The 18,802-nt window shown below is 31.9% G+C and overlaps 2 protein-coding genes across 2 annotated transcripts; both read right to left on the reverse strand.

Moving 5' to 3' along the window:
* Positions 1-2,608: 2,608 nt before the first annotated feature.
* Positions 2,609-5,725, reverse strand: LOC110803432 (uncharacterized). Its single transcript, XM_056828406.1, has 4 exons — positions 5,494-5,725; positions 3,883-4,865; positions 3,745-3,791; positions 2,609-3,355 (listed from the first exon to the last, which is right to left on the reverse strand). The coding sequence occupies exons 2-4, from the start codon at positions 4,849-4,851 to the stop codon at positions 2,971-2,973; spliced, it is 1,401 nt and encodes a 466-aa protein (XP_056684384.1). The 5' UTR covers positions 4,852-4,865; positions 5,494-5,725; the 3' UTR covers positions 2,609-2,970.
* Positions 5,726-15,096: 9,371 nt separating this feature from the next.
* LOC110802815 (uncharacterized) lies at positions 15,097-18,802 on the reverse strand. Its single transcript, XM_056834915.1, has 6 exons — positions 18,652-18,802; positions 17,672-18,052; positions 16,444-16,671; positions 16,007-16,361; positions 15,681-15,923; positions 15,097-15,527 (listed from the first exon to the last, which is right to left on the reverse strand). The coding sequence occupies exons 2-6, from the start codon at positions 18,013-18,015 to the stop codon at positions 15,288-15,290; spliced, it is 1,410 nt and encodes a 469-aa protein (XP_056690893.1). The 5' UTR covers positions 18,016-18,052; positions 18,652-18,802; the 3' UTR covers positions 15,097-15,287.

Below are 18,802 nucleotides of genomic sequence, written 5' to 3' on the forward strand. Positions count from 1 at the left end.
TGACGATACGACATGATCACAAGGCAATGCAAATATGTCGTTAGTACAAAAAGTAGGATAACATATACCTTAGTAAATGAATCACTTATAACAAATTGGGGATTGAGGAGGGTAACAATGTTCTTACCATAGGGTTGGGAGAGGTAACAAGTAGTGCTAATGCTTACCCTTAGCAAATTGATTGTGTTACCACTCCTCTTATACCAAACATTAAGTAATGAAAATAATTAATTGATCAATTTCAATCACTTAAAAATTCTATACCAAACATGCTCTTAATATGAAAAACCAAAAGTTGTCCTACTACTCTTCAAGCACCATAATGTCGACGGTGCATCTCTTTTTGGTATTCCGATCAATTAAGGTTACAGACCGACTTGTATAAATAGTCTGTTTGATTTTGATTTTTCTGTAATTATAAAGCTGAGTGGGTTTAATTTGAACCAGAAGCATGACAATCAAATTTGTATGAACTTTTGTTATTTTTGCTTTAGTAGTTCGTTTAATTTCTTAATTAAATGAAACTTTATGCTTTTTGCTATCTTTTGTTTCTAAATTGATCCAAAAACCGTGACTTTGTTATAAAATTTGGAATGCAAAAAAAAAAAAAAAGCGGTGGAGTGGTCGATCCGGAGCTCCAAATCCAAACAGATTTGGATCAGATATGGACGTTCAAATATAATGTTGGACTTAGATACGGAGGGAGGATATTCGGAGTCGGATACGGATTCAGATTTAGGGACCGTTTATTATTTGGTAAAATCAACACACAATATTCCCGTGGAAAGAGGTAACAAAGACCCCATATGTATCATCTGCGACATAGGACATAAATTTTCCAACGGATTGAAACTTGTTTGAAACAGATTCGCAATTATTATACTCAAATCAAACCTTAAGGTCACTATAACCCCAAAAATTAATCAGAAACAAACAACAATAAAATCATCGAATTAAAATTGCATAATCATCATTTGAAACATTCCTAAAATTACAAAAAAAAAAGAATACAATAATTCAAATATGGAGCTAAAGAATTGCATAATATTTTTCCTGGAAAAACAATTTAACAAATTAAGGGGTCTAATTAACCTTTTATGTAATATATTATTGAGTTAATTATGGAAGAAATTGCATTATTGGTCCTAAACGGTGAAATTAAAATGTTCGAGCCCTAAACAGTGAAAAAAATGAAAAGTTGAGACCCCAAAGTTGTATTTTCTATAAACACATAAACCAATTAAATGCCACCAAGAGATTAAACGTTTAACCCAAGTGACTAAACTTTTGTGTTGCTTTGGTTAATTGTGGCAAGAAAATAAATAGCGGGTCCCAAACGGTGGAAAAAAATACAGGTCTCAAACAGTGAAAAATGTAAAAGATTAGATCCCAACTTTGTGCTTAACTCTCAAATTACTGAAAGGCAATAATAAGTCATTGAGTTGGATTTATAATTTTTACTTATAGTTTGCGCAAGTTTACTAACCTTTGAAAGGCAAATAAATCACAAATTGGATTTATGAGTCCCAAATTTGGAAGTATGAACTTGGAATCTTTTAGCCTTTAGTACTCATGCATTAATTTTTGTGGAAAAAATAATTTCTTAGATTGTGAGTCTATATTTATTTCGTTGAGGGGGTCTAAACTCTTATTTCGCCTAGATCCCCCAAAATGTCAGGCCAGAACGGGCCTGAAAATAATGGAAAGGAAAAGTGAAATACCCTTTATTGATTACTCCAGCTTTATTATTTTTATTTTCTCAAACCATCTATTGGATTAGATAACATGAAATCCTCTACAAACTTGTACATCTTACCTGAAAATAGAAATACAATCAGTAGTTTAATAGTTGATAAATTTATAAAATAAAATTAATAAAGAAAAGAAAGAAAAAAAAAATCAATCTCCAATAGCTTCAGAAATATCTCTTTTAATCAAATTCACGTCAGTATTTTTTATCTTCAGGCAAGCATAACGATTATTAGGTCCGAAAATGCTCTCGTAAACATCTCCAAATATGCGGATAACCTTGAGTTCAAGACAAGTCCAATGTTATTCAAATTTAAATCTCACTTTTATATTTACGAGTATAAGTGTTTTCTAAAATGTTGTTTAACCTTCTGACGGCTCTCTCTCTTGTTGACAAGTTTACGCCGTCTCTTAACTCGGTCGCGATCTTTTCCCCAAACACTGTCCTCAAATAACGATTTATAACATCATAAGTTTTAATTCTCAATGTTTCATATTTTTCAATTCCTTTTTATGAAAACTTTTACTTTTCTCAACCAAACACTTGTTTTCTTCCAAACCCTTGTAGCCTAGACAACTTATCCCACTTCTGAAAATAGGTCTTTAAGTACCCAAATTTCATGTGTTACCTACATCAATTGTTTCACAAACCTTGTCAGCGATATAAGTGAATCGAGCAACCTCAACTAATTGTTGACACATACCAGAAATGTAGCTTCATGTTATAAAGTTGAGCTAAACTAAAGGATATACATATAAAACACTGCGTATGACGTATTTTTTCCTACCGAGCCAACGTAAATTGACATATTACTGTCAATTTCGCGTTGTAACTTTGTGTTATAGAAAAAAACAATAATTAATAATTGAAAAATATTTTTATTGAATAAAATATATTTGTATTTATTATGTGTGGTTGACAAAACATGAGATACAACTTAAAACTAACGTACACATATAAAACTTGTTATTTTCATTTTTCCGGGGAAAATTTAAAGAAAAATTATATTTAAGAAACATAATTTGTGAGCGAGGTAAGTGAATCGAGCAGCCTCAGCTAATTGTTGACTCATACCAGAAATGCAGATTCTTGTTCTAAAGTTCAGCCAACTAAAGGGTATATAAAACACTGAGTATGACGTCTTTCCCTACCGAGCCAACGTAAATTGACATATTACTGTCAATTTCACGTTGTAACGTTGTGTTATGGGAAATCTTAAACTAGATGTAGGTAGAATCTTGCATGAAAATGAGGAATAGCATCCGTGAACTATTGTAAAACATATCAACACTGTGGAAATCATAAGACACCCCACCTTTGATTTCACGTCCCTCTTCGTCCTTGAGGTCAAGGTATATCCAGAAACAATCGCCGCTATAACAACGAGTAGGACCTCTGAGCTTCAAAGTTTCATGTCTATCAAAAGTGTCAAATCCCCAGGAAGAATCGAAAATAACAATATTTGTCTTCATGTTATCTGAAGCATCCATATTATCTGAAGCCTTGATTTCTCCTCTAAGTCTCGACAGACCACCATCATTACCAAAAGGACAAATAACGATCGAGAAAATCTCCATACATGCAATGGGATAATCAGATACAAACCTAGAGAATCAAAAGTTAGTTCCACACAATCCACTCTCATCTGAAAAATATACTCAACCCAGTATTGAACATATGTTCTAAAACAACTACCACTCTGTTCCTTAATGTATTTTACGCTTACTATTTGCACGGACTCCAATGCAATATTTAACCACTTATGTATCCATTTTCGTATGTGAAACAATTATAATAATTTGATATTTTGAAAATACATGACGAGACCAATCTAACATCTTACATGATAACATTTTGATGTATATAACTGTGAGAATCTACGATCAAAATTTTTATACTTTGGACACATATTTCAAAGCGTAAATAACATTAAGGAACGGAGGTAGAATTAATAACAAAAGCAAAATAAAAGTAAATCAAAAATAAAATGTTACCATTCCTGATTGCCCAAGTCTCTAAGGTATGGTTGAATGTAAATGTCCTATAACAAAAGAAAATAAAAAACAAACTCGATCAGGAACAATAAAAAGCAAAACACAAGAAAGTCAGTAACGATACAAAGCAAACCACACCTCGCCTTTGTTAAGGTGTCTCCTTCTTGGTGTGTTCTCGGACATTCCTATAGAGTCATCAAGGTATTCAGATACAGGATAGTCAGGAAGGACTCTTTGAGCACGTGTCCAGTACACAATAACTCGAATGCGAGATGTTTCTCCGCAAATCTCTTGCTCGAAAGGTATGTTAAACCAGGCATCGGGTAAAAACTTCAAAGTAGCAATAAATTTTTCACCTTCAACATCGAGATTTACTTGACATTCTAGCAATGAATAACTTGGAACAGAAAACGTGGACAACGTATTCAAAGCTCCCAAAACAAGTTTTTGTGACCCGTCAAATAACACATGCTTGATCATTGCCATATCACTCGTCAAAGCAGTAGCACTTAAGATACCAGAAACGGAAACAGAAACACCAGCAGATAAAACAGTGTTATCAATCTCATCCCTCTTCCTATCAACCACAATTGCAACACTAGCAATTAGTGCACACCCATATACTGCATAGTCTACCAAAACAGAGAGAAAAGGAGTGTCCAAGCAACATGATTGCAATTTGTCATACATAATTCTTCGAGTGCAATCTATAAACATGGAATCTTGAATTATTGCAATATCACGAAGCTTATCTTTGATATTAAATTTTAAACAAAATTTGCTCGGCAAACAACGTGGACCTTTAATATCAAAGTTGTGGAGGAGGACAGAGGTTGTATCATCATCATCATCAGTTGAGTTGTGAATAAAAACTGTTTTTGCTTCGTTTCGCATTCGACGAAAGAGCAAGAACTCATTTCCATGCTCGTCAATGAGTATGATACTCCCAAATATTTCTAGATGCGGGTCTTCAAACGTGTGTTTGCTCACTCTGAGTGAGACCAACTCGAACAAAGGTGTCCCCGACACACGAGGATCAGCACACCAAGTATCCCATGGCGGTGGTTTAATTGTAACTTCAGGTGGACATACGATTGAATTTTGCATTGTGGTTTTGATCCCTAATTTAATTGTCAGAACTCAGAAACCAAAACTCGATCAATTTCTATTAACTAAAACAAAACAGGTAGCCCTAATTTAACCTTAAATTTAAAGCCTTAACTTTGGCAACGAAAAACGTTACCCAATTTGAGTTAACCTGGCGGATTGGGGTCTAAGTTTTGGGGGAAAAAAAATTTACCAATTAGAATTTAGGACCTCCTTTTATTTTTATTTTTATTGAATAATTAGGACAAATTATTTTTTACCATCTTAAAAATTAAAACATGTATTTTACCAACTAAAAATTAATTAAAACTTGTTTTTACCCACTGAAAAACGAAAAAATAGATAAAACCTTTATATATAGCTACTTAATTCAATTTTGATTTTCTTTAACTCTTTCACACTTCGCTCTTTACTTTCATTTATGTGAAATCACTTGTGAGAGTCTCACAGAAGAGCGAGATTGGTGAATTTTTTTGAAAAAACAAAAAACGTAGACTCTAATGGCTTATCTCTACTCAATCTTGCTAGATATGTTCAAATAAATTGATTCTAGAATATATAAAAAAAGTTTAGAAAATTAAATCTTTGAATAAATAAAATTACAAAATAAAATCAACAGGAAAATCAATTTTATATAATTACCTGAAAATAGCAGCAGCCGAGAGGAGGTGGTCGGCAGAGGTGGCGCCGATACAACTACAAAACGCTGCTTTTGTTGATAGGCTTTAAAGAGAAAGAGAATGAGGGAGGACTGAGGAGTGAGGAGGAGGACCAACCGACCAAGGGAGGAGTATAGGTTTGGAGTTTGAGGACAGAGAAAGTTATTATGAGGATCGACACTTAATGTTTTGCTTTTATTATGCAACCACCCCAAATATTATGACTTGTGCTTGGACAAATATATTGGCCATTTTTCTTTAACATATAGGTAAAGCGTAACAATTTGGTATCTTGTCCTCGACCCTTTTAAATGTAACTAGTTCTAGGGCCCGTTCTACGAACGTACTTGTTATATGAATATACCTCGTATGTTAGTTGGAAATTTTGTGAAACACTGCCTTTAAATTTTGGTAGTTTTATAAATTGTTACCTTAAAAGCTTTTTAAAATTTAACTACCTTATATGTTGGGTTTATTTGACTAGTACTACCCTTTGATTTTTTCGTTAATTAATATTTTTCGCCGTGTATTTCTTTTATTCTTTTAAACATCTCTGTTCATTTGTCGTTTTATTTATTTTCCATATTAAATAACTGTTGTAGTGAAGTTTAAAGACGGAAAACATTAACAACGTCAAATGGTAGTGTTAGTCAAATAAACCAAACTTATAAGAGAGTGAAATAATTTATTTATTTTTAAAAGGTAGCAATTCACAAAACCACTAAATTTAAAGATAGTGTTTCACCAAATTCCAATGTTAGTTCTCCGAAGTGTGGTATACTAAAGAAGTCAAGATACAAATGATTGCATGTTGGTTAATTGGTGATTGAGGCTGAACTTGGTAGAGGATTTTGAAAAGATAATATATGAGCAATTGATTTTTCATTCAATGATTTTTACTACTCAAATTATACATTGTCGAATTATTTTAGAACTCTAGGAGGAACCAAAATCCTACTTCCTCCGTTTTTTAATACTCGCAACGTTTGAACTTTTGCCGCTATTCATATAATCTCTAGGATAAAACATAGTAATGTGAGATCTTGTTAGATTCGTCTCGATGTGTATTTTAAAAATATTAACTTTTTATAATGTTTTCATAAGGAGAATTTAAAATACATATATAAAGGAGGCATATTTGCTGAACTATTAGAGCGCCACCTATGATTACTAATGGTTTCGGCTAATGAAAAATAAGATTTCTAATTTATTTTTGAATTAAAAAAATCGAGTGCCACATAGATAATTAATTAGGTGTCACGTAGATATTATAATTAATTAATTAATAAGATATACAATTCCATCCAAAATCAAATACTCTAATTAAGTTATTAACTAATTAAATAAATAATATTAGAGTTTTGTCATGATTGACTACTTAATATGATAAAGATAGATTCCAATAATATTAGAGTCTTGACATAATTGACTACTTAATATGATAAAGATAGATTTCACAAACTTTTTTCACGTTTTTGTATATATATATACGGATGACATGAATAACAAAGAAACACACAATTTTGTTTAATTTCAATTACCACAGTAAAGAAATTAATAACATCAGGGCCAACAGAGTTCCAAAATTGATGAAAAAAGATTGCATTTATTGGTGATTAGTATGTTATTATGGTTGAATTAATTGCGATTAACATTTTGTTTCCTACTATGGAGGATGAAGGTGATGAGAGATTTTAAACAAGATGATGTATTTCATCATATGATACAATTTCTAATTTCTTCCTGATTCATCCTAGCGATTCCATTTTTTTTCGTTGTTAGAATTTGAACATGTTGTTTTGAGCTAATTTTCTGTTTATTGGAAATTAATTTTATCGATTTACGAATCAAAATCCAATTTTGATGGTTACTGTCTATTTGTCCAATGTATACAATTAAAACAGACTTTCACTGATTTTTACGGATTGAAAGTGATGGAAGTAATTTGTTTGTTGGTCCATTTATCTGATTTTTGTATATCACCCCTCAAAATCAAGTGTAACTATCTAAGTTGATGAATAAAACTAATTTTATACACTGAAATCGTCCTTTATGGATTTGATTTTGGCTATTAGATGTTTTTTTTAAGTAGTTATTGTAATTTCAATTACCTTAATAATAAGATTTTTTGGATAAAACCACCTTTTAAAGTTCAATTTTTTGAAATAACCACCTTATATGTTTTTTTTTTGAAAAAAACCACCTTAAACTTCCAAAGTTTAAGAAATCACCACTTTCTGTTAACTTTCGTCAAATATTCCGTCAGTGGGGCCCACATCTAACGGCCAAACATTCGGAAGTTAACGGAACATTTGACGGAACATTTGACGGAAGTTAACAGAAGGTGAAAAAAACATATAAGGTGGTTATTTCAAAAAGTTGAACTTTAAAAGGTGGTTTTATCCAAAAAATCCTTAATAATAAGAATTTCATCCACTCTTTTTCAATCGAGCCACACTCACCAAACACATATAGAACAAGGTAGAATATTATGTAGTATATTGCTTACATGCTTTAACTTAATCCCGAATAAGTGGCGTTCATAAATTAAGTCTCAGCGTTGCGCCTCTAGCTTCTCCGAAATCCAATGTTGTTGCTAATTTGTTGGTTGTATATATTAATTGGCCACTTCCGATCCTCATACATTATTTCATTAACTTCAATTAGCAAGTCGATTGTCCTTTATTCAAATACATTATACATCGATTTCTTCAATTTGTTTGGTTGATTCATGACTACTATTTCCAACTTCTTGCACCAGAACATTGTCAATCACTAATTAAATCGGTATTAGACCGAGTGAACTACTAAATATATATAACTATACAAGCCATTTGTTAATTTTATAAATTTTATACTAAGACTATAAATCTTATACTAAGGGCTAAATGGTAACTTAAAGTCATACTTAAACTAAATTTCAAATAATACGTGTTTTTGAAAACGCGATAACATACGCATAATATACAATTAATTTATATTTTTTTGATAATTATCAACTATGTAATAGAGTTTTATTTACATCAAACCTTTGATAGTAAAAACTTTAAAAAAATCCCTCCTCCAAAAATAGAACCTTTAAAAATATAAGATAGAATTACCAATAGGGAGTTATCTCAAATGCAAAATACAATAGGGAGTTATTTAAAGTTTGTATTTTAAAAAGAAAAAAATGTTATTTGATAAATCCGTGCATCGCACGGGCATCAATACCACTTTAAAATATAAATGATCAAAGTTGTGCATTGGCATGCGTGAAACTAACAAACGTTGCTAGTATTAAAAAACGGAGGAAACATAATTCTTTAGGATGATCAAAATAGAGTGATGCAATATATTAACTTTTTCCTAACTTAATGAATTTTTTTTAAAACTTTTATTTTGATTATTTCCATATAATGCCTGACGTAATATTTTGTATTTGATCCTCTAATGAAAGGCTATCAAATGTGTTTTAGGATATATTTGAACCTTTAAAAAATATTCTTTTCATATCGGATCATTTAATAAATAAAAAAATACTAAAGAGTCAATGACAATTAAGCAATATACGCATTACGTAGTCGTATGGAATAAACATGATTACTCGGTTTTACCACCATAGTAGAACTTGTGTAGATTAAATGGAAAATGCTACATGTACTACTAGAGTACAAGAGCATTTTGTACATCACCTATAATATATTGACAACACATCAATCCCACTAAAAATGGGAGGGAAAACACAAATAAAAAAGAAGTTTTAGGCGGGAAACAGTTTTGCATATTGCGCCAAAACGTGAGAATTGGGCGGGATGCATTTTCACTTATTGCGCCAATCTGAAGAGCGCCAAACCAAATTTTGTAGGTCCTTCATCTCTCTTCTTCTCTTTCCTTTTTCTTCCATTGTTGTTATGAAAGAAATCTGCCATTGTTGTTCATTAAAAATAAAACTGTTATTCATTCCTGCTAAGGATAAAAATTGAAATTTAATTAATTTCATAGCTGGACATTCGTGCTAGATATAAAGTATTATCAATTGCAATTAGAGCTGCCCTTAATATATTTCGAATTGGGCTATGAGATAGCCAGAATTTTTATTACATAAACCTCCATTTGTGATGCATATAAGGTGTTTGATAAAATGCTCAATTGAAATATTAAATTTAATCTACCTTTTCTAAATTAGTTTCAGTTGCAAAAGCTAGCTATATTGATGGTTGGAAGAAGGTATAGAAGAAAACTAGCTATGTGGATGTTTTGTGCTTGAATGGAAGCAAAAGCTGGACCCTTTACCGAAGGTTGATGAAGACGACAATGGCTTTTCAGAAGTGACAATGACCGTATATTGCAATATGCAATCTGATTATGTATTGTTTATTATGATTCCGTAAATACTAAAAAGAAAACATAAAAAGTATAGAAACATAAAACAACAATTGCACAAAGGGACAAAAAAAGCCACATATAAAGGATTGAACGCAGGTCTAGGCAGTGTAAAGATGACCATATAAACTTCGTTGTAACCAGTTTGGCAAGGGGTATCAGCACATCCATTTGTGCTAGATAATATGTAATATTTTTGAGATTTTGAAAACCTTGTTTTATAAGCAGTGAATGTTTAGATTTCAAAATAAATAAAATGATCCCACATATTAAAATACATAGTAATAAAATTTAATTTTCATTAAAAAAATATACGGAGTAATTCCTAGTAAAAATATAATAAAAAATATACGGACCCTAATGTCATTGTTTATTATGATTCCGTAAATACTAAAAAGAAAACATAAAAAGTATAGAAACATAAAACAACAATTGCACAAAGGAAAAAAAAACCACATATAAAGGATCGAACGCAGGTCTAGGCAGTGTAAAGATGACCATATAAACTTCGTTGTAACCAGTTTGGCAAGGGGTATCAGCACATCCATTTGTGCTAGATAATATGTAATATATTTGAGATTTTGAAAACCTTGTTTTATAAGCAGCGAATGTTTAGATTTCATAATAAATAAAATGATCCCACATATTAAAATACATAGTAATAAAATTTAATTTTCATTAAAAAAATATACGGAGTAATTCCTAGTAAAAATATAATAAAAAAGCGTTTTCTGCCAATAACCCTTTATTGAATTAGGACCGAATATTGATTGATAATTGAAGCACTTGGAAAATTATGGAGTAATTAAACATATGTTCAAGATAATTAGTCTTTTCAAGCTTTCACGACTTGCGCTAAATGCTTCATTATAGTGCTATTATAATTTACATGCAATATTTAATCCATTCATTACAAACGTTTATAGATATTTGCTAAAACAATACCGTCGTAATAGAAGGTTACATTTACCTTTTTAATAGACGACTACTCTTTAAGAATCTAGGATGAGAATTCATACACACCTAGAAGTTAATTTATGTTTTAGTAAACACATCTAATACGACAATAAAAATAAAATGTTACCCTGACTATGGATTTCCCTAGAGCAAAAATCATCTTTTTAAAGTTTAACTAGGCTTTTGAATCCTGGCCAAAGAGGAAATTACTTGGTATAGTTTTTGACCATGAATTTACAGGATCATTACACCTTTAAGGTAAAAAGAAAAAAAAAATAGTCAAACTCTAATTCAATAGACAATATTGTAACGTTGTTTCAAGGGTTCGAACATGGCACGCAAGCTGAAGGAAATTTAGGAAGCATTGCAGTGACCATTGTAGCAAGGGAACGTTATTTTATTTATCTATTTGAATGAGAACAGTTCATTTTTGTTTGAATTCTAGAAAACGAATATGATCCCTTAATTTCAAATTTACAATTTGTTAATTTACGAAATCATAAATTAAGTCAGTGTTTAAAAATCACCTTTTGATTTCCTCAAAGTTAAAAAAATCCCGTAAATTTTTATTCAGAGTTAAAATGAAAAAAAGATTGTCGATATCAGGGATCGAACACGCCACGCAGGCTGAAAGAAATATAGAAAGCATTGCAGTGACCATTGAAGCAAGGGGTATCAACACATAACCTTTGGTAAAGTAAATTATTTTATCTATGGCTGCCATAATTGTATTAGAATCACTTTATTTGATTCTATAAAACAAATGATCCCGTATATATTTACCTTGATTTCATTATTTTTTAAATGATCCCGTTAAATCAAATGCATATAAAAAAAAAAGATTGAACAACTTTAAGATCTAGGTCATTCATCGTGGTTCCCATCCCGCCGCCACCATCACCGTCTTCACCACCCTCAACAAATCTCCCTTCTCTTTCGAATCTCTTATTTCTTTTTCCTTCTAATATTACCAATCTTACCCTAGATTCCGGCCGGAAATAAGAACACCAACGACCCACCGCCGTCGTGGTTTGACTCCAACAACCGCCCTTGGGTCGAAAACAACAACCGCCAAAACCCTAAATCGTAATCTGAGTTCATAAGTCTGGGATGAACGTGAAGAACATAAGAAAATCAAAGTTTAATTACAAAGACTTTAATTCAAGGAAGAATATGAAAAACAGAAGAAAATCAAACACCAAGAACTGAGGATCACGAAGAACGAGAGAGACTATTTCTGAGAATGGATGAAAAAAATTCAACCCAAAAATATGTTTTCTCTCCCCTGTTGAAAAAAAATTCTGAAAAAAAAAACAATGCATTAATTAAGTTTATTGTAATCTGTGTAAAATTTGAAATTCAAATTTGAAATTAAATTTGAAAATTTGGGAAATTTTAAAAAAGGAGGGCATCTTTAAAGATGCATTTCAGCCAATGAATGGCATGGAGTACAAGATTCCATGTACTATAGAAGTACATGTAGCACCATCCAGATTAAATACTCTATATGTCTCTTAATGCTCGACCTGTTTTGACCGAACATGTTATCAATGTACAACTTTGACCACCAATTTCTTTAACTACATATTATAAAAATATTAATATTTTGAAAATATATATTAAGATAAAGCCAATAATATATTATATACTTACATTTGTTTTCATATACTAGAAATAAAATAGGGTCAAGGTAAATTATATAAATAGTGTAAAAAGTCAAAGCGGGTCGAGTATTAAGGGACGGAATGAGTACTTCTTACTAAGCGCGGTACCTTTACGATTTTTTGTTAATCCTATTAATAGCTAACTAATTGAATCCAACCCCCCATCATAAATTTCAAACGTCTCGAATTTATCTCCTTAATGAATCAATTAATTGATATGTTAAAATGGTGCAATAAGTAATGGGGAAGAGAAGAGTGAGATTTGATAAACGGATAATTTTTGCATATGGAGAGATGAATTAATTGTCAGTTTTAATAAAACTGAATAAGATACTCCCTCCGTCTCTTTTTGTTCTTTACGTTTGATATTTTTCACGTGTTTTAACGATTAATTAATTTGCATCGAGATTCCTCAATTTTTTTTATTTAAACAAGATAAATTACGTTTATTTATAATGTTTTCGCTTTTATCAAAATTATGATATTGGGAAATGAGAAAAATTTAATGTCTCAATGGAAAAGTGTGAGAGATTAAATGACCAAATGGATTTAATTGGTTAAAATAATAATTGGACACAAATTTTGATAGAATACTTAGTTATTTATGTGATAATATAAAAGAAAATGTAAAGAACATTTTGAAATACCCAAAAAGGAAAACGTAAAGAACAAAAAGAGACGGAGGGAGTACATAATATGTTTTTTAAAACGAAAAGGTGAGTAATGACACGAGTCTTTCTAGGTACAAAGACACGTGTCCTCTTAAAAAAAATTGGTTATCCTTTTTAAATACTAGGTATAGATGTAATAGATACTTAAAATTTCAAATGAATTTATGGAATCATGGTTTCCAAACTCTGACTTGAATTTGGAACTTAAACAAACTATGTAAACAAATTTTAGAACAACCCACTTTTGGGCTAATCTAATATATATACTTCTTCCTTTCCGGAAATATTGCACCATTTGTTTTTTACACTATTTACATTACGACTTTGGCCATTTTTTGTGATTCTTACATAAGGAATTTTTAGTCATATGGGGCCATGTTAGATTCGTAACGATATATATTTTCTAAATATTGATTTTTTATAATTTTTACTTACAGACGATTTAAGATATTAAGAGTCAAAATAATGGTTAGAAGAGTAAAAAGTCAATCATGGTGCGATATTTTTTTCCGGAACAAAGGAAGTATAAAAACTCCCAATGTTAATGGCTTCTTCAAAAGAGCTATCCATTTTTTACTATTTGATGGTCTCATATCATATTCTTTATTTATTTAACCACATTTTTATGTACAAAATAATGTACATACACTAAGCTTCATTCCTCTCCTTTTGTGATGCGATTTTGGTGTATTATACTATGCATTTCCCTTTAAGTATTCTCCTAGTTTTGTCAAAGTATGGTTTATGCACCCAGGTGTTCAATATTCACTGTGTACCTGTTTTTAAATGAATATATTGTTCAAATACAAAGAATATATTTTTCATTCCTAAATAACATATAGATCAATTATTCTCCATGTTCATTAGATTTGCAAAAAATGTTCATCAGGGTGCACAATGAACACTGTGCACCTGGATGTATAATCCAAATTGTGTAGTGTTGTGGCTTTATCTTTTGTATTATTAATTCTCCTAGTATTATGTTAGGGACAAGCTTCCCTAAGGCCTTGTTCTATTCACCTTATTTCCACTCATTTCAGGAAAAATAAGTTCAGATAAGTTCAGTTAAGTTCAGATAAGATAAGTTCAGGAAAAATAAGGGTTGACCAAGTACAATTTATAACTAAAATAAGTTTTGATAAGTTTTAATAAGTTCAGATAAGTTCAGATAAGTTCAGGAAAAATAAGTGGAAATCAGGTGAATAGAACGCAGCCTAAAACTATGGCTTCGTGCTACCTTTTGCGGCTTCTAGGCCTATTGTAATATAATTTCTTATTTGGTGTAAAAAAAAAAAACTTACTTCCTCCGTTCCACATTAATTGCTACATTTTCTTTTTTTTTTGTCTGTTCCACATTACTTGTTACACTTTTAAATTAGGAATCCAACCACTATTATATTGTCTCCCTCTTTCCACTAAAAAAAAGTTTGGTGCTCACTATTTCTCACATTCAATTAAAAAAATACTTCGCTAACTACTATCACATACTACCTCTGTTCCTTTATGTTCTTTACGATTACTATTTACACGGACTCCAATGCAATATTTAACGGCTTATATATCCATTTCCGTATGTGAAAAAATTATAAAAATTTGATATTTTGAAAATATATAATGAGACCAATCTAACAAGATCTTACATGATAACATTTTGATGTATATAATAGTGAGAATCCACGGTCATAGTTTTCACAATTTGGACACATATTCCAAAGCGTAAAGAACATTAAGGAACGGAGGTAGTATATTTTTTCAGTAAAATAACAATTAATAACGATACAAACATGGTATTCAGAAGCCAAAAAATGGTGTTCTCAAATAATGGTACTCAAAAATTTTCAAAATAATGATGAAATTACCGCTAACCCTCAGATATGTGTTTGGAAACACAACTCTGAGATGAGCCTCTTCCTCATCGAGACGGAGGGAGTATTTGTCAAAAAAATGCATTTATTTTGATGTTTTTGTACATAAATATTAATCCATTCAAATGAAATATACAGATTAATTTAATAATAGATCTTGGAGAAGAGGAATACATACATGCTCTTGGGATATCTAACAATTCACCTAATAATTATGTTCCCTAAAGCTAGCAAAACTATGACTAAGGAGCTCGATCAAAGTCCAAGGAAACCAAGTTCTTTTGCTCTTTCCTTCTCAAATGTCTCGTAGTATTGATAGATAATCGTAACTGCAAGCAGAATACCGGTTCCTGATCCAATCGCACCCATAACATCAGCCAAAAGCGCCAATGCACCAATGCAGACTCCTCCAAAAGCAGCAGCAGTTGGAATATACCGGTTAAGTTCCTTCTCTAAGTTTGAGTCGCGGTGTCCAGGCATAACCATGCCTTGCTCCTGAAAAGTCACAAAACTCATATTAAAACCCTGTTTTATTAGACTTATTTTGTCTAATCTTATATTATCTGAACTTATTTTGTCTGAAATGATTCAAAATAAATCGAACAGAACTAATTAACACGATATTATCTTGCATGGATATGTTATTACCTTGAGCTGTTTGGCAACATCTCTGGCAGATGATCCAGAGACCTCAATCCACGTCTTGGAAAATAGAGCACAAGCTGTAAGTGTAAAGATAATGTAGAACATTGCATGGAATGGATCTGCAGCCATGGCTGCCAAGCTGTTAGGGGCAGTAACAAAGTAAGCAAGTCCACTAATTGGGACAGAATTATTCCACTTTCCCAACAAATTTACAAGGAAACTCCCACTGAAGTTCTTGTATAGCATCTGCACCAAACCTCAAAAGAGTTAAAATCCTATCTTCGATTGAAATACATCATGTATAAGACTAACAGAGTTGAAGGTTTTACCTGTGAGATGACTTGAAGGTTAGTTACAAGAGCGGATAAAAGAATGATGGGCATATTTGAGGTGTAAAACAACTTGATGGGGTACGACCCTTGTTGGCCTCGTGCATTCTTTGCTCGCACAGGCAAAACAACGCGGAAACCTTGGAGGTAGACGACAATGAGAAAGACAAAGATAGTGGCAAGTAAATTGGTTATATTTGGGAGGTTCTGCCTGAAAAAGGCCTCTCTCAAGGCTTGAACTTTGTCAGTTCTGGTAACCAAAAGATGGAACAAGGCAATGACAGCACCTTCAAACCCAGGTCCACGGCCAGTGTTGATAGTGGTTGGGCTGAATAAGCTCCAGATTATGCTCACACTGCAAAAAACCCAAGAAACAATATTTGTGTTAATTTTTAGCCAAAGTACAGAAAGAAGAAATTAGAGTGCTAATTAATTACCAGATGTTGGTGGCAGTGAAAAGTGAAATTCCAGAGCCAAGACCGTATCCCTTTTGAAGAAGTTCATCCACACACATCAGAATGATTACAGGAATGCAGAGTTGAAGGATGACAAGAATGGCGTTGCCAGCACCGAGCACGTAAATACTGCCATACATCCCTGAAAGAACGTATGCTACTGCTGAACCAACAGCAAACAGAATACTCAACAACTTTTGTGCACCATTCCTGTGATGAAATACAAAGGTTACAAGTCAATATTAAGTCATCTAGTACAACTCTAACAAACCAAAAAACACACAAACTATTAACCAGTCTACAATTACCATAAAACATGCTTTACGATACCAAGTATTAACTCGAATACAACAGAAACTTATAACTTGAAACTAACATGCCCTGCTAATTGCATTTGCATTAATTTTTTCTCATACGAAATGGGATATGCTGACAATTAAATATGCTTTTGCAAATAATAAGTGCAAAGAACTCATGAAACGGAGGTAACTTGGAACTAGCATCGCACAATTTAGAAGGTGGACCATGGTGCACCAAAAGAAAAGAACATCTGATTACGTGAAAAGAACAAGAATATATTTTTTATTTTATTTTTAATAAATAGTGAAATACTCCCTCCGTATTTATGTAAGGGATACACTTGTCTTTACCGACCGTATTTATTTAAGAGATACACTTGCTATTTTTAGTAACTTATCAACCCCATCATATAATTAAATAATACATCTAATTTACCCTATTACCTACCATCCTATTAAACAAATAATTTCAGAAACCCACCCCCACTTCCCAGTTCCCACCCACCAAAATGACATGGTCCCCACTTGTTTATTTATTAAAATATCTACCTAAGCGGCCGCTTGCTTTATTATTTTATTTCATTCAACTAAGTGTATCCCTTAAATAGATACGGAGGGAGTAATATTTTATTTTATATAACAAAAAAGTGAAATATTATATCGCATGTTCTTTTGTTCGTAGTGTCATGTTCTTTCTAGTGATTAAGACCTCCAAAGTACGATTTAGTTTCAACAAACTACTAAATCATACTCCATGTAGTGTCATGTTCTTTCTAGTGATTAAGACCTCCAAAGTACCATCCAGTTTCAACAAACTACTAAATCACACTCCATGTGTTTCAAAATACGTGTAACAGTTTGACTTTAGCAGTATATTGACTTTATAAAAAGGCAAAAATAAAGATACTTACAAAAGTGTACGGTCCTCTCGGACGTTGTTGTTGACTTGAATGATCTTAGAACCAACCAAGAATTGTGTGACCATACCAGCCGAGACAATGGGGGTGATACCGAGCTCCATGACGGTTCCGCGACTCGAAGCAAGGATGACACGCATCCAATAGAAAGGATCAGCCCCCATGGCGGAGTGAATTCCATATAGAGGAAGCTGACTACACACTAAAAATACAAACAATGCGATAACTGTGTAGATTACTTTTTCTCTGAAGGGGACCTTCTTAACTGGTGCTTGTACCTCAGGAAGAATTGGAAGAAAGGGTCGCACTAAGTGCAATACTTTAAATCCTCCTCCCATTATGAAAAGTGTTCAATCAAATCACAATTCTTATAACCTGTCAAAACCCATCAATTCATATATTTAATTAGTCAAAATCATCTTTTTAATCTAATCAAACGTTAGATGCAACCAATGGGATCTAGGAAAAATATTTAGTTGGTGTAAAACAAAAATGTACAGATTTTAGTGGGGTCAAATAGTTACTTTAATAACAAAATTTAAAAAAAATTCTAAAAATTATAAAGAAAATTATCAAAATTTCACAATTTAAGTGGGGTAAATTGACCCCTTATTTCTACATTGCATGCATCCGCCACTGCATGATGTAACCATTATTTAAACATAGTTTTTGAGAATTAAAAAGTTATACCACATCTGATATCATCATGAACTATAAAACATAGATATTTTGAGGATAACATAATTTTCACGATCAAAACAATGGAGTAATTTTAAGTACATGTAACCATTATGAATACTACGTGCTATGTCGTAATAATAACATAATAATTATTGATCCTAACAAATCACAATTGTTACAAACCATCAAAACAATATCCGTATTATATAACTAAAAGTAATACGCAACTGAGCGATTAGCGCATTAATTAAAATCAATTCTTCGATTAGAGAAAAGTAGAGAGAGAAACTCACAGCTCTAAATTTGACAGCCGATGGAAGGGTGAGACTTGAGACTTGAGACTTGAGACTTGAGACTTTGAGAGGAGTTGAAGTGAAAATATATAGAGATAAATTGTGGATTTCCTAATTCTATTCTTGTTCTGACTTCTGACTATTATATAAA

The sequence above is a fragment of the Spinacia oleracea genome, chromosome 1, assembly GCF_020520425.1.
Source record: "Spinacia oleracea cultivar Varoflay chromosome 1, BTI_SOV_V1, whole genome shotgun sequence".
NCBI lineage: Eukaryota > Viridiplantae > Streptophyta > Magnoliopsida > Caryophyllales > Amaranthaceae > Spinacia > Spinacia oleracea.

Excerpts from the sequence above, each read along its gene's own strand:
- LOC110802815 (XM_056834915.1), bottom strand. The coding sequence starts at position 18,015 with ATGGGAGGAGGATTTAAAGTATTGCACTTAGTGCGACCCTTTCTTCCA. Across the intron at positions 16,672-17,671 it reads CGAGAGGACCGTACACTTTT|GAATGGTGCACAAAAGTTGT; the intron begins GTAAGTATCTTT and ends ATTTCATCACAG. Across the intron at positions 16,362-16,443 it reads TTCACTGCCACCAACATCTG|TGTGAGCATAATCTGGAGCT; the intron begins GTAATTAATTAG and ends GGTTTTTTGCAG.
- LOC110803432 (XM_056828406.1), bottom strand. The coding sequence starts at position 4,851 with ATGCAAAATTCAATCGTATGTCCACCTGAAGTTACAATTAAACCACCG. Across the intron at positions 3,792-3,882 it reads GACACCTTAACAAAGGCGAG|GACATTTACATTCAACCATA; the intron begins GTGTGGTTTGCT and ends CTTTTGTTATAG. Across the intron at positions 3,356-3,744 it reads GACTTGGGCAATCAGGAATG|GTTTGTATCTGATTATCCCA; the intron begins GTAACATTTTAT and ends TTGATTCTCTAG.